The sequence below is a fragment of the Cnephaeus nilssonii genome (assembly GCF_951640355.1).
Source record: "Cnephaeus nilssonii genome assembly, chromosome: 22".
Classification (NCBI taxonomy): domain Eukaryota; kingdom Metazoa; phylum Chordata; class Mammalia; order Chiroptera; family Vespertilionidae; genus Cnephaeus; species Cnephaeus nilssonii.
This window is the reverse complement of record NC_137093.1, coordinates 5,005,071-5,021,580: the sequence shown is the minus strand read 5'-3', so window position 1 is coordinate 5,021,580 and position 16,510 is coordinate 5,005,071. Positions and strand designations below refer to the sequence as shown.

Here is a 16,510-nt window from a genome sequence, read left to right as displayed (position 1 = left end):
GCTTCCCAAAAGAAGCATTCCAAAAAATATTTGAAAAGTGAAATCTTGGATAGATTGAGAGCCTAGCTTTCCAAGATGAAGAGATGACTACGCCCTCTGAAGGAGAAGATTCACATGCTCCTGTTAGCCTGTTGAAATAATTTCATGCTTGATATCAACCTTCGGTGCATCAGATCTTGGATAGATGGGTGGGTGGGTGGATTGATGGATGACTGGATGCCTAGGCCTCATCCCATTCTTAACTAAATCACGATCTTTGAAACGGGTTCAGGTGGGTATATTTTGGACATTTAGATCAGAGCTTTTCTGAGAGACTGAAAGTTGAGGACCATTGCTTTAACTTATATTCATATGATCCTTTAGGTATAGACTTGGCTTTTTTCTGTGCATACTATGCTTTCAAGTAGGAGAACATACTTGCCTCTGAACAGAGGCAGTCGTATTCATCGCACAGAAACAGAAAGATGTTCTTATTTCCTTCAATCCAAAAGAGTCTCTTTCTGTTAAGCTGCTACTTCCAATCGTTTATACTTTTTCCTGCATACCATTTTCACACACCACTTATTACAGGTATCTGCCCGTCCCACTGGAATAAAAACTCCATGTAGGCAAGGACCATGTCTGTTTTGTTCATCACTGTGTCCCCAGCACAGTGGCTGGCTCCTAGTAGGCACTAAAGAATGAATGAATGGATTAGAAAAAAAATGTGCAAGGCTACTAGGCCATGATTTAGAGTAGGCCTGCACCTGACCTTGCCTTAGTGATTTTGAAATACCGTGCTATATATATAGCAACAAATATTTATTGAGTGGTGATTTAGAGCACCAAACAGTCAAATGACTGGGACACAAATCCCAGCTCTGTCATTTACTAGTATTGCTCTTGAGCTCGTTACTTAACCTCTTCTGTTGCCTCATTTGTCAGAAAAGATAGTAAATCTGAAGGATCTCTGGCGTTCTTTCCGTTTCTGAAAATTCTGTCTGGTATTATGCCAGGCATAAAAGATGCTTTCAACAGAAGCCTTCTTAAGTAGTCATTTTAAGTTGATTAAATGTATAGTTCAATTAATTAGATAACTTGCTAAATTTCAAGTGAATTCCTAAGTCTAGAACCCCATGCCCAAGGACAAAGATAAACATAATAACTTTAAGTATTTTCAATAGGAATGGCATTCTCTTTATGAAACCAACTCCTTTTCTACTCTGGATGGAGGGAATATTTTCATAGCTGTGAAATGGGCAACTTTTCCCTAGTGGTAGTGTTTTGTTGTACTAAAAAAGAAAAGTTAGGAGAGGCCCTGGCCAGGTAGCTCAGGTGGTTAGAGCATGGTCCCGATACACCAAGGTTGTGGATTCCATCCCTAGTCAGGGCACATACAAGACTCAACCAATGAATGCATGAGTAAATGGAACAACGAGTCGATGTTTCTCTCTCTAAAATCAATAAACAAAAAAAAGTTAGGAGAGTGTGCAAAGAGAAAAAAACGAAAGGCTGTAGAATTTTTAACAGGTTTTAAATCTTCACTTTTCACCTAGCACTTAGAACAAGAGAAACACGAACTAAGAAGACGATTTGAGAACCGAGAAGGAGAGTGGGAAGGGCGCGTGTCCGAGCTGGAGAGTGATGTGAAACAGCTTCAGGATGAGTTGGAGAGGCAGCAAGTTCACCTACGGGAGGCAGATCGAGAAAAAACACGGGCTGTCCAGGAATTATCGGAACAGAACCAAAGATTACTGGATCAGCTCAGCAGGGTGAGTCCCAAGTTAAGAATCGATGGTGTAAAATTCTTAACTGAATTTGAAAGCTGAAATAGAGCTTCTGTATCATGTCAATCATGTATATAGTAAGAGTAATTCTCACTTCTGTTGCGTTTGGTGTTACATCAACAAGTTGCATGTTTTTCACCTCTAAGGACTTCAGCTGTGCCAAACTACGAATCAGGAGCCAGGACCCTTTCCTGGCATTGGCCAGCCATTGAGGCTTTAACAGTCACTTAACTTGGGGGTTGTCTCATTTTTAAAATGAAAGAGTTGTGTTTAATGATTTCTGACATTCCTTGTAGCTCCAAAAGTCTATGATTCTTTTACCTAGAGAAAACCTGTCACTGGTAAAATTATGTTAATGCGTTTAGTTCAAATATCAAATGCCTCTGTCTTCAAACTGAAGGGAAAATTTCTAGGGCAGATGGTTTTTATTGATGTTGCCTTTGTGAATGTAGATTCCTTCGTATTACTTAAATATGAAAGGAGGTATGTGTATCTGTATTTAAAATTTGTTCTCTTTATTTCCACACTAAGTAAAAATTCTTAAAAAAAATACTTGTACCATTTATAGGGTGGTGTCATGAAAGTAATAATTAACTAAGGTCAAGTCTGTAAACTCATTGCAAAGAAAGGGTTTGAAGGCTGAATAGGTGGAAATCTAATTTAAATATAGAACATACCTTTTTAACAAATGCAGGAATGTTGTTAATGCCCTGGTCTCTAAATCCACCCACTTTTGAATTAAGAGCTGCATTTATTGTACCTAAGTCCTTCTTGTGTGTTGAAAACTGCTAACTCTTTAGTTACGGAAAGAAAAAAAAGAACTTCTTCTCTGATCTCATCCCTAAGCATTAATATCCTTTTTAAAACAATTTTTTTATTGATTTCAGAGAGGAAGGGGCGGAGAGAGAGAGAGAAATATCAGTGATGAGAGAGACTCATTGATTGGCTGCCTCCTGCACACCCCCTACTGGGGATCAAGCCTGCAACCCGGGCATGTGCCATTGACCAGAATTGAACCAGGGAACCTTCAATACGCAGGCCAATGCTCTATCCACTGAGCCAAACTGGCTAGGGCAGCACTAATATTCTCATGAGAGCATGCCTTTGCATGGTTCGTCTTTGGTTCTTAGATCTTTGGGAAAGGCTTGGCTAGAGCAGCATACGGTAAATTCTCGGTGTTTTCACTAATTCGATGCTTAACACTTGTATGAGATTATTGCACTAGTCAGTTGCTTTCAGTGGGTACTCAGAGACTAGTTAAAGCCTTCATTCCTCACAAGGAAGTGTGAAGTAAATGCTATAATAGAGAAAGGAAGAGGAAGGGGAGGTAACGAAGGAGAGAATGGAAGTGGGGAGGGAGAGTGAGAATAGGTGAGGGAGAAGGAAGAAAGAAGGAAAGGAGAGAGAGAGAAAGAGATGCATTCATATCAGATTGTATCTGAAAGGTGGCCCTGGCCGGGTGGCTCAGTTGGTTGGAGTGTCCTCTCAGTGCACCAGGGTTGTGGGTTCCATCCCAAGTCAGGGCATGTGTAAGAATCAACCAATGAACGCATAAATGGGTGGAGCAACAAATCAATGTTTCTCTCTCTCTCTCAATTTTAAAAATGTAAAAAAATAGAATGTATATGAAAGGTGAGAATTCAAGCTATAGATCTAAAGGTCTTACCTGAGGTTTCCTGTCTAGGGAATCCAGTCACCATTTGACTGGCTGGAAAGGACAGTTCTTCAAGAAGTCATTTACAGGGCCAGCTCAGTAACAGCGTTTCTGACTCAGTTCTAAAACCATTTTCAGCAGCTGGGGAGGGAATCTCTAACCTTGTGAGACTAGAGGTTTCTGAGTCTTCGTTATTCGTGAAAGGTTAAACTAACCACGTAGGCCTAGCCACATTGATTTGTTTGTTCAAAAACATTTATTTCACACTGATTCTGAGCAAGTGTTTCTTGTGGAGACTTAAGAAAGGAACACAACCAGCCAGAAGAGTGAAAGGGGAAATTCTTTCTTGAGGCTAAATTCACTTCTAAAAGAACTCTAGGTGGCCAAGCAGAGGAAGGGAGAAAGCAAACATTAGCATGACATAGGAAAGAGCCCAGAGCTGGGAATGTAGATGCTTCTCATTAGCAGGCGACCTTCTTTGTGCCTCACTTTCCTTGTCCTTAAAATGGAGGTAACATTTGTGCTGGATGCAAGTACGTACTGCTGACGTGAGAATAAGAGAAAGTGTTTATGTTAAGTCGTATGAGAAGGTAAGGATTTGTGTCGGTGTGGATGGTTCTTTTATTTAAGCAGTGTTTTTATAGTTGAGGTTCCTTTGCCTAATTTCTCTGTAGAAATTCCTGATAAGCAGCTCCCAAAAGATTATAGGAGGATAACGTTTCCACTCGATCTAGATTCTTTGTATCCTCTCTGGCCTTGAATGTAGGCCCTTGGTGAGTTTAGTGGCCTTTTTTCCCTTTCTCTTTTTAAGCAGGACAATTCCCTGGGGTTTCTTTCCATCAGCAGCCAGTTTAGAGTGCATTACATTTTTATTTTATTAACTGGGTATTCAGGAACTTGAGGACTCGAGTGGTACTTTGAAGTGAATTAAGATTCTCCTAGGACAAGAAAACAACCGGCAGAAGTAATAGAAGGCCATACTTTTCTTGCAGTGTATAATGTGCTTTTATAAGCATGAAATGTATAATATCTACAGTGCAGTACAATATTTCTGTGGTGCTTTTGTCCAAAGTATTTTTAAATATATTTCCTTTACTGCCATGTCTTTCAAGGCATTTGTTTGTTTTTAAATATATTTTTTATTGATTTCAGAGAGTAAAGGAGAGGGAGAGAGAGATAGAAACATCAGTGATGAGAGAGAATCATTGATTGACTGCCTCCTGCACACTGGGGTTCATCCCACAACCGGGCATTGTGCCCTGACCAGGAATTGAACCGTGACCTCCTGGTTCTTAGGTCGAAGCTCAACTACTGAGCCACGCCGGCTGGGCTGTTTCGTTTTTTAATAATAGTTTTATTAAGATATAATTCGCAGACCATAACATTTAGTTTTTAAAAGTGTACAATTCAGTGGTTTTTAGTATATTTACAGAGTTGTGCTACCAGCTCCACTATCTAATTATAGGATATCTTACCTCCCCCCCCAAAAAAAAAAAAAAAAAACACAACCCTGTACCTATTAGCAGCTACTCCCCGAGTCCTCCTAACCCAGTCCTCCTAACCCGCTACCCCATGCTCTGACAACCACTAATCTCTGTCTCTATGGATTTGCCTATTCTGCACATTTCATATGTGACCCTCTGCGACTGGCTTCTTTCCCTTAGCACAGTGGTCGGCAAATTCATTAGTCCACAGAGCAGCAAACCGCGGCTCGCGAGCCGCAGTTTGCCGACCACTGCCTTAGCACACTGTTTCCGAGGCTCATCCACATTGTAGCAGGTATTAGTGCTTTATTTTTATAGATGAAGAGTATTCCACTGCGTGGAGATAACACAGTTTGTTTATCCACTCATTATTTGATGAACATTTGGGTTGTTTCCACTTTTCGGCTACTATAAACATTCATGTACAGGTGTTTGGTGTGACTAAGGTTCTTTTCAGCTCTAAAACAGGGTGCTGTGAGCATGTGTATCCCGTGAGCTTCTGGATCCCCATTACGATGAAGAAAGGGAAGGTATCGTTCTGATTCTATAGCTGGGAAAGCTTTAGGGACAGAAAGGAAGATACGTGACTTGCTTAAGGATCTTCCTTTTGAAGACTGATTGGGCCTCAGTTTCTGATTTCTGAGGCAGCAATTAAGATCATAGGTGTTGGAGCCAGACAGGGACCAATCACAGACTGCTCTTTACCAGCTGGGTGAACATGGAAACGTTTTTTTCACCTTAGTTTCCTCCTCCATGTAGTAGAACAATTATATTATTTCTAGTGCCTGATAGTGTTGTGAGGACTAAGTGAGAGAATGTATGTTACAGCTCTAATCACAATATCTAGCGTATCTTAAGTGCTCAGTAAGTATGGTAGCTCTCATTATTATCATCACGCCCTCGTCATGTCAGTGGGACTTCTGCATTTGTGAAACATGGATTCTCTCACTTGAGAGTGTCCCCAGCACATGCCAGTGTGTGAAAATGTTTTGTTTAGTCGGTCAGTCCCTATGCAAAAATATTTGTGTAAAATTGATTCTCCCAGGAGTTGAGTCGGGTTTATTCTATGGCACCCCGTATTCCCTGGACACTGCTGCATATACCCTGGAGATACCTTTATCGGCTGTTTATTTGCTTATTTGGACAAAATGCCCTCTAAGTTCTCTTCTAGCTTCTACGATCACGAGTCTTGTTTTGTGAAACTCAGGCTGATGTATTCAGAGAAAGTGTAATTCGCTTCCTAAGTTACAAAGTAATACCACGATGGCATTGACAGTGGAGTTTCATAGGACGTGTTAGACATTTATCATCCTGACTATATCACAAGTGGAAAGAATACAGTGGGCCTTGCTCTCACAAAGGGCTCCTGGCTGTACTTGTTGTCTAAGGAGAGTATCCCCTTAAAAAGCTTCAAATGGAGGTTTGGTGAGAAGCCTTCTGATACATAATACAGTATTTTTCATGGGCATTACAGCAAAAACCGCCAGAGCCCCAGACGACTTTTCTCAACAGCAGCAAAGATATCGGGGTTCTGATCCGTATTAAAGAGTCTTGAGGTGATTATTCACTCATTTATCCTGCTATAGCGTATAACACAGTTTAGACATCGTGGAACGTTCTTACGTTCTGTGTGTACACCAACAAGCCAAAGCAGTGATTTGAACAAGGAGAAACAGTCTTGTTCATTATGAGAAGAATATCAGCAACCACAGGCTTCTTATTGGGCCTTTTCAGCCATCAGAGGCAGTTGAAATAAGATATTATTTTCGAAATGAATCTCCGTGGTGTTAGAAACACCAGTCAGAGTTAAAAGAAAGCATTTTCCTGGTACTAATAAAACCCTGCTCGCACATTCTTGCAAACACTAAGGTCAGACTTGAGCACCTGGTGACCCAAGAATGGGAAAAGCAATTGCTTTCTTCTTATAAAAAATGGGGTTTAAAATTGCTTAGGGACTTGTAAGGTTTTTCTTCCCCACAATACATAGCTCTAGAGTTTGTAAAAACTGTCCAGAAAACGTTCTTACACTTTCCCCTGCAATTTTAGGCGTGATATGTCAGTCACACCTTTTTTCCATCTCCTTCCCTCCTCATCCTACCAACAGCATGTGTGTGGTCCTAGCCCCCTTTTCTTTACTAGGAGTTAGGGCTTCAGTCCCCTGCAGGCCTGAATGTATACAATCTTAGTGATTCTTTGATTATTATGTATTAGATTATAATTATTAGATGTAATTATTAGATTGTTGCTTTTTTCATTTTAAAAAATTACGAGATAACTTCAAGCAGGCAGAAAACCGCAAAGAATAATATAATACAACTTTGTAAAATCCAAACATTTTTCATACTCAGATTTCTTAAGGAGATAAGGCATTACTGATACATTTGAGGCTCTCATCTCATTTCTCTCCACTTTTCCAGACCTATAATCCTCCCTGTTCATGCTTTTATACTTATAATTCCCCCCCACATATATATGTTTGTGTGTGTATATATATCTTACCTAATAATAGACAAACATGTAAATTGACCGTATCTCCGCTACACCAGCAGCCAATCAGGAGTGATATGCAAATCAACCCAACAAAGATGGAGGTTAATTTGCATACTCAGCCGCTGAGTGATGGGGCGGGATGCTTGCATCATCGCCATGGCGACAACACAGGCGTTCTTTCCCACCCCCGGTCTCTCAGGGCCTCTGGCAGCATGGGAAGGAGGGGCCGGAGCAGAAAGAGGCAGCTCCCGGAGCGGAAAGAGGCGGCTCCAGGGCCTGAGCGGAAAGGGGCTGGGCCGGAGTGGAAAGGCGGTGCTGGCAGCCAGGGAAAGGAAAGCCCATTCTAGCATGAATCTTCATGCATCGGGCTTCTAGTGTATATATATGTGTGTGTGTGTGTATGTGAACACAGATATATCGCCATTAAATATACATGTATACCCAGTAACAATGTATAACAATTAAATTTTTCTATGTTTCAAACATTTAATAAATGGCAGCATCAAGTAAACATTTTGCAACTTGTCCTTTTGGCATGTTTTGTTTTGGGGGATTGACCCGTGTCAATAAATGTAGTTCCAGTTTATTTATTTTAACTGTTTAGCATTTCACTGTGCAAATGTGGTACAATATAGTTATCCATTCTTTTGTTGAGAAACACTATGCTATTTTTTTCTTTTTAAATTGAATTTAGTGGGATGACATTGGTTAATAAAATTACACAGGTTTCTATAATTTTCATTATTACAAACTTTTTTGTAATGATTATTCTTGTACCTCTTCTTCTGGTGCACATATAATTGATTTACTCTGGGGATAAACCTAGGAGTGGAATTGCTGGTCCAAGAATAAACTCATGTTCAGCTTCATGAGCTATTGCCATATTCTTCTCCAAAATATGGTTGTACAGATCCACATGCTTAACCAGCAGGGTGTGTGAGAGCCAGTGTGTGCTGCTTCATGTCTTCACCAATACTTGGTTATTGTCATATTTTTAATATTTATTCAATCTCATGGATGTGAAGTGGAATTTTTATTGTTTTCATTTCCATTTCATGAATTCCTAGTGAAGCTGAGCATCTTTTGTTTTTATGCTTGTTGTGAATTGCCTATTTATATCCTTCACCTGTGTTCTTATTGGCATGTAAGAATTTTTTACACATTTTTGATACTATAATATTTTTAGTTTGTTTATGGAGTCTTGTAGTAAACAGAAGTGTGTACTTTTTTAATATATATTTTTATTGATTTCAGAGAGGGAGAGGGAGAGAGAGAAAGAAACATCAATGATGAGAATCATTGATTGGCTCCCTCCTGCATGCCCCCTACTGGGAATGGAGCCTGCAACCCGGGCATGTGTCCTTGACCGGAATCGAACCCGGGACCCTTCAGTCCACAGGCTGACGTACTATCCACTGAGCCAAACCAGCTAGGGCCAGAAGTGTGTACTTTTAATGAAGGCAAATGTATTCATCATTTCCGTTATGTTTTGTTTTGTGTTTTGCTCAATCCTGTCCTCCATGTCATAAAGGTATTTTCCCATATTCATTACAAAAATTTAAAACTTGTATTTTACATTTAGATCTTTAACCTACCTAGAATGTATTTTTTAGTATTGTATGACATAGGAATCCAGTTATGTTTTCTATATGAATTATTGTCTCAGCACTGTGCTGTTTATTCTCCCACGGATTTCTAACGCTGTATGGATTTCTTAATGGGGAAAAAAATCATAACATTTACTCTTGACTAAGCCAAGATAACTTAAAATGAAAACTTCAGAAGGTTATAGAAAACTGTATTAGTTTGCTAGGACCACATAACAAAGTACCACAAACTGAGTGGCTTAAACAACAGAAAGCTCTCGTCTCACAGTTCTGGAGGCTAGAGGTCCAAAATCAAAGGGCTGGTTTCTGAGGGCCATGAGGACGGATCTGTTCCAGGCCTCTCTCCTTGGCTGTCGATGTCTGTCTTCTCCCTGTGTCTCTTTCCTCTTTGTATATTTTCTGTTATCAAATTTCCTCTCCTTGTAAGAACACCAGTCATACTGCATCAGGGCCCAGCCTACTGGCCTCTTTTTAATCTGATTACCTCTGTAAAGACTCTCTATCTCCTGAGAAGTCACATTCGGAGGTAGTGGGGTTGGAACGTCAACAAATGAATTTCAGTCCATAATAAGAACCATTTTTAGGTGTGTGTTTTTCTTTTAAATAAATTTTATTGATTTTTTACAGAGAGGAAGGGAGAGGGACAGAGAGCTAGAAACATCGATGAGAGAGAAACATCGACCAGCTGCCTCCTGCACACCCCCCACCAGGGATGTGCCGGCAACCAAGGTACATGCCCTTGACCGGAATCGAACCTGGGACCTTTCAATTCACAGACCGACGCTCTATCCATTGAGCCAAACCGGTTTCGGCAAGGTGTGTGTTTTTCAACAGGTCCAGCTCTTGAAGCTTAGTAAGAGCTGTCTATGAGAGGTGTTCACAGTGGTGCCACTGTCCTAGGGGTTCCTTACACTCAATATAATATATTTACACACCAAAGACACATGTGCCTACAACCAGTTGACTAAGGGTTGCCATGACCAATGGGGAGAGGTTTATAACCCTTAATTTTATTCTTTGAAGAAGTCCTAGATCTACCTCTCTCATCACTCTCCCTTAATGACTAACTGGCATTCTGTTATTTTGAGTAAAAGAGTAAAACCTTTATTATTTTTTAGATCTTCTTTAATTGAACATTCAGCAAATATTTATTGAGCAAGGCATTGGGGAGACAGTGGGTAGTGCAAGCCCTTTGTGTGAAACCAGTAGGGAGGAAGAGTTATATAAATAACTAAACAACTAAACAAATCCACGAGAAGGGTGATGTGATGGCAAATGACCAGAGAGAAGAGAGCGACTTGAGGAAGGTCCGTAGGGAAGCTCTGCTGAGGAAGTACATTGGAGGTGAGACCTGTGGGGTCCTAGAAAAGCGGGGAGCAGGGTTCTTTGGTGGGTACTGTTAAATTGTGAACTCTGAGGACAGGGACCACGTCCAGCTTGTTCATTGTTATAAACAGGTATCTAGCAGAGTGGGCATTCAATAGACGATTGTTGGTTGGCCTGACTGGAGTGGCTCAGTTGGTTGGGCATCGTCCTGTGCACAGAAAGGTTACTGGTTCGGTTCCCGGCCAAGGCACATGTGCTGGGGTTTCGGTTTGATCCCCAGTCAGGGAGCACACTGAAGGCAACCCATCAATTGATGTTTCCTCCCTCTCCCTCCCTCTCTCTAAGCATGTCCTCAGGTGAGGATTAAAACAAAAAAGGATCGTTGGTTGTTATTTTGGTTAAGTGACTAAGGTGCACGGCATTAAAGAATTATTTAGAATGACTCTAGCTTTCTGAAGAACACACACTGTCCCTCCATGCACTCTGTAGAACACTCTTCACTCTTTCCAACTCACTGGCATGCTGTATGGGTGCTGTTCGAAAACGGTGGTGGGGGGACTGTGGACGGCCGTGCTGTGACAGGCAGGCTGCAGGTAATGGGCCCGCAGTTGCCTGGCGAGCTAATGTTGTCTTCATGGATGCTCCTGGAACGGGTAAACACCCAGTTTCCCATGAATTGAGAAGAGTGACTACAGAGTGGGCAGAGCTTCTGTGTCTTGACTTAAAGCCTGCAAGTACCTGCGTTGGGCCGTGTTTCTCCAGGGGCCTGTAGGTTAATCAGTTACCGAGTGTGCTGAGGGAGATGGAAATGAGCATTTCAGCTCCCCCCTCCCCCAGATGATCTTCCCTCATGGGAGGGTTGGCCATTATTTGGGTTTGAGTGTCATTATGGCTCCCCCCACCCCCTTACAGGGAGCATACACAGAGAACTCCCTGTCTCCAACTGTCTGTCATCTTAGCTGTTCTTAGACCCCCAAATGGGCTGTAGTGCGCACATGTAGGCAGTCAGACGTTCCCCTTTGGAAAGCTCATGATGACTGCTTTTGGACAGCCTCCTTGAGGATGTGTAGTTGCTCCATGTGTAGCCCTGGATGTAAAACTCGTATGCATTCACCTTAAAATCATTTTCCCCCTTATTACTTGTTTCAGTACTGAGCTATATCCTCTCAGGTTTTTCCCCCAGTGCCCTCCCTATTAGTCCATTTCCCCTTCATTGCAGCTCTACATGTGTCTCTAACAAACCTTTCCCCGAATCCTCACATAGTCCAGACACTATGACTTTGGATAATTATTATTTAATTATGCCAAGGAGAGAAGCTATCGTTGGGGCAATATTTTTTACAAAGGCCATTCCAAAGGCTGGGTGAAGCCCCCAAAAAGGTTATAGAATCACAGATGGAGAAGGGGATAGAAAGAGTTCAGCAGGAAGTTAGGCTTAGGTCCAAGGCCAGGGGAAATCAAAGCTTGCATTTTAAACTAGAAGGACTTAAGCCAAGAGGTGCCTGGAGGACTCGTCTGAAGGTTGGTGAGGAAGAGGTTGAAATAAAGGAACAAAGATGCCCTTGTGGTCCAGGTGAAGCCTCGCAGTTCGAAGTCTGTGTCTGTGAAAGCTTGGCACCCAGTGGTTGTTCTTTTGTGAGACTTGGTTTATCCGGCTGGGGTAGGGGTGGCTTCTTAAGGGAAGAAACTCTACTGAATGTCCCTTTCTACATATTCAGGAATTCTCATTTTGCCTCTGCTTTTAGGTTTCTACTCATAGATTTTTAAATTTATATATATACACATATATATATATATGTGTGTGTGTGTGTGTGTGTATATATGTGTGTGTGTATATATATGTATGTATGTATATATATACATATATATATATACACACACACACACAGTGCTTTTTCTGATGGCAGAACGAACTCATTCATGATCATTATAAAAGGAAATTCAGACAGTACAGAAATGTTTGATGTAAACAGGGAAAATCCCCCATGATCCTCTGTCAGAGTAAAACTAAAGATGGGCCTTAACCGGTTTGGCTCAGTGGATAGAGCGTTGGCCTGCGGACTCAAGGGTCCCAGGTTCGATTCCTGTCAAGGGCATGTACCTTGGTTGTGGGCACATCCCCAGTAGAGGTTGTGCAGGAGGCAGCTGACTGATGTTTCTCTCTCATCGAAGTTTCTAACTCTCTCTCCCTCTCCTTTCCTCTCTGTAAAAAATCAATAAAATATATTAAAAAACCACCACAACAACAAAAACCTAAAGACGGTACACCAAGGTTACGGGTTCTATCCCCCGTGAGGGCACACACAAGAATCAACCAATGAATGCATAAATACGTGGAACAACAAATCTCTCTCTCTCCCTTCCTCTCTTTCTCTAAAGCAATTTTAAAAAATAATTCTGTTATACGAGGTGAAGTTTTGAGTTAAATTTCTCATCCAAGCTCTCGGTACCTGAGGCTCTGCACTGGTACCTTAGGTTAGGTGACTGAAGCTGTATTCAGATGAGTGCCTACCCCCCTGCCCCCAGGGCTGACTGCTGCCCTCTGTGGCCCCCCTTCTCCTTCTCCCCCCCCCCCCCAACTCTCAGCTCCTAGAAGAGTTATCTGTGCGGTGAAGTGTGTAGAAGGAAGTTGATGCAAACAGGTGTTTTTGTTCCCTGCCTGTTTGGAGCTGTATTCTTGGTTTCGCCCCTAATGTCTTATCCACACACAAAGAATATAATGTGCATACTAGCTGGAGCTAATCTTCCCTGAAAAGACGAATTTTCCTCTAAGTGTAAGCTGACTCTTGTTCTTTGAACAGCTCCTGTGGGATTAGCAGCCCTGCACCTGGTACGCTCCTTGAACCCTTTCCCCCGGGTTTCTTTCTCAGGGTGCGGGCTTTAAACCCGCGGCCGCTAGCGTCCCAGTCTCTGCGTCTGGTGGGTGGCACAGCCATTTTTGTCTCTAGGACACTTTACAGTGAACAGCAGCTGCTCATCAAAAGTAGTTTTGGTTGCTGAATTGGGTCTTGGTGTTGGGTTTTTTCCTTTTAGGGTGGGCACCGTTACTTGTTTTCTTCTGAAAGTCTGCTTCATTTGCAGGCGTTGTGTTGTAGGAAAAAGACATGGCGGTTATTAGTCAGCCTATCCTTGAAAGAAGTGAGGGAAACAAGGTTATTTCCCAACCGAACAACAATAATTTAAATTTCCCAAGGATGTTCCTGTGTGAGACGCCCTCTCACCTCGTTACCACTCTGTGACGCAAGTCGTGGTAATTGCTCTTTATTTGACAGAAGGAAACTGAAGATCGGAAATTGAGGACGGTTGCCCAGCGGCCTCGCAGGGTTACAGGTTAACCACCTGTTTGGAGATTGGTTTTTGTAGGTTTCCAAGGGTGCGGCGTCAGTCAGAAACAAAAACCTCCTCACGTGTATCTCCATCCATGGGCGTATTTTTTAGGTGATGGTTGGCTGGGTATTGTCTGGGGCCCCTAAACTTCGGAGTCACAGAGAATCCAGAGGTTGGGGATCCCCGTTGAGCAGTTTCTGTTTGTTGTCTCAAGGGTGTCGAGAGGGTCCCTTGAGCTGAAACAGAAGAGGGGCTTTGCCTGTGGGAGCTCACCTCTGTGAAGACAGCATGGCCAGCTTTTTCCAGATTGGTGTTATTGCTCATTAGTAGGTTAAACACATCGGGGGGTCATTGCTTATTCTTTCCGCAGGTGGGTGTTTTTATTGGTAGATTTGTGTCTTGATTATTTGAGCCTGTTCTTAATGATTTCCCCAGAGAGGACCATGCCTGATTCAAGAGTCTTCAGGTTGGTTGTGTTAGTGACAACTGTACCTAGTTCTGATTAGCTTTTTCTTTTCTTTTTTTTGTTTGTTAATCCTCACTGGAGGATATTTTCCCACTGATGTTTAGAGAGTGTGGAAGGGAGGGGGAGAGACAGTGAGAGAGAGAAACATTGATGTGAGAGAGACGTTAATTGGTTATCTTCCGCACACGCCCCAACCAGGACTGGGGAACCGAGGTACGTGCCCTTGACTGGAATCAAACTTGGATCCTCCCGTCCACCGGCCAGTGCTCTATCCACTGAGCCAAACCTGCTAGGGCCTGATTATCTGTTTCAAAAGGAGAGAGCCTAAGGCTCTAGCATATTAAATCTAAATTCAAGAGGCAACCCAAGATTCATCAAAGCCAAAGATTTGGATGAATGACTATAGAAGTAGATCTTATTAATGCTGCTAGCTTTGACTTGATATAATGGCAACCAGATTTTTATTTTTTTTACATCGAAATCTGGGTTCCTTCAGTCCCTGGAGACAGCTTAGTGCCTTGTATTGGAGTAGTGAAAACAGTTAAAAGAGCTGCCCCTGTCTGATGTGAGGTGCGGCCTCCAAATTTTGTACCTGCCAAATGGGTTGTGGGTGATAGAAAGGTTGGAATTTACTGGCAGGAAAAAAAAAAATTGGCAGCAAGCTATGCATGTATTTGTTACCCAGGCAGGTTAAACCCATAGTTCCGGTTTCTACAGTTGTTGCCTTGGAAAAGAAAATATCTGTATTCAGTGAGTAAACATAATCAGCAGGAAAACAGGTCATGTTTTGCCTCTGAGCGCATCTTCATTGGAGTCCAGGAAATAATCCATCGCTATCATGTAATTTTCAGGCCTGAAAAAGAATGTCTAGTCTGTTGGGAGCGGAGGTTTACAAGACGTTTGCTTTTCAGAGCTTCTTCAAATTTGATTGTGTTTTCTTGTAAATTATAACACGTTGACGAACCGTTACCAAAATAGAGAACGTGCACTCTCTCGGGAGGGACGCCACATTTCACAGCTGAAAGGCCTCAGCATGTGCCGCCTTCTAGGGACGTGGCCTACAGCCCCTCGCCTCCCGGTGAACCAGGGAGCATTACGCTGTTGGAAGCTGAGTTGTGTACAAGTTGGTGGTATTTGTAACGACGTCACTGGGTGAATACCGTTTGTTTCAGAACTTTAAAGTCAGAAGTAAATCCACAAATACATCAATACTGAGTAAAGCTGCCATTGTTATCCTTATCCTCCAACTTCAGATGGTTTTGAAAAGGCCTCATTGTTCCTATTGTGTTTATAAGTTTTATACGTTTAAATTTATCTGTTTAAATTTACCTTTATCTGTATCTATGTATTGAAGCTCCTCATAAAGGGCTGTGCTGTCAAAAAACAATAACAATCCATAGTGTGGAAAACTGTTGGTTTAGATCAGTGGTTCTCGAACTACGTTCTGAGGAGCCCTAGGGCTCCCGAGGTGCCTCAGGACTGTTAGAGGGAAGAGATGAAAGGGACAGAAAGCTGGGGGGTTTCTATCCCTTCCCCATTTCCATTTCCCCCGAGCATTCCTATGTTTTATATATTGACGTTCTGCTTAATATTTTATTTGGAAAAAATGGGTTTTCAGCTGTATATTAAAAATTATTTGCAAATCACTAATCTACACTACTAAAAGAGAAACATGCAAATTGACCACCACTTTACGACGCCCACCAGCCAATCAGGAGTGAGTGTGCAAATTAACCCAACAAAGATGGTGGTGGCCCTGACCCCCAGCCTCTCTGGGCCTCTGGGCAACACACATGCAGGCGCAGAGCGGCCGGGCGGGGCAGGACGCCTGCTATGAGGGGGAAGGCGGGGGCGGGGGGCGGAGGGAGTTACAGGAGCAGCGCTCTGGCCATGAAGACGGCCTGGGTCCCAGGTGCCAGAGGAAAACCGGTGCCGGCAGCCAGGGGAAGGAAGGCCTATTCACGAATCCTCGTGCAACGGGCCTCTAGTGTATTAATAAGCAGTTAAGGAAGCGGAGACCCAGAGAAGTTAAGTGACTTGCCATGCCTGCAGTCCCAGTCCCTTGCTACTTCCAGTGGGGCTCTCAGTGAAAAGCAAAGCCGTCTCTTTGGGAGTAAATAATGTAACACTGATTAAAGGGAAAAACAAAGGAGTAGTGTGCACTATTTGTAGAAGGGTAACCTAGTTACGTATTATTACAGTATTTATTAATACTGCAGTTTCTGTAGCACTTAAATCCCCAGATCTTAGTAGCTTAACAGAGGAGTTAAAAATTGGTATTCTTGATTGGCGGGTGGCCCTCAATTCAGGAAATGATTCAGTGATCCAGCCATCTCCATCTTGTGACTCTGCCACCTCCCACAGGTGGCTTCCAAGGTCGCAGCAGGAGG

General features: G+C 42.5%; 1 protein-coding gene across 2 annotated transcripts in view; it reads left to right on the top strand.

Annotated features, from left to right (window-relative positions):
• BICDL1 (BICD family like cargo adaptor 1) overlaps positions 1–16,510 on the top strand; it is an 80,603-nt gene that overhangs the window by 6,398 nt on the left and 57,695 nt on the right. For both annotated transcript variants that reach the window (XM_079762236.1, XM_079762237.1), the window contains exon 2: positions 1,536–1,751. In XM_079762236.1, coding sequence (XP_079618362.1) covers positions 1,536–1,751 — 216 coding nt within the window. The remainder of the gene's footprint in view (positions 1–1,535; positions 1,752–16,510) is intronic.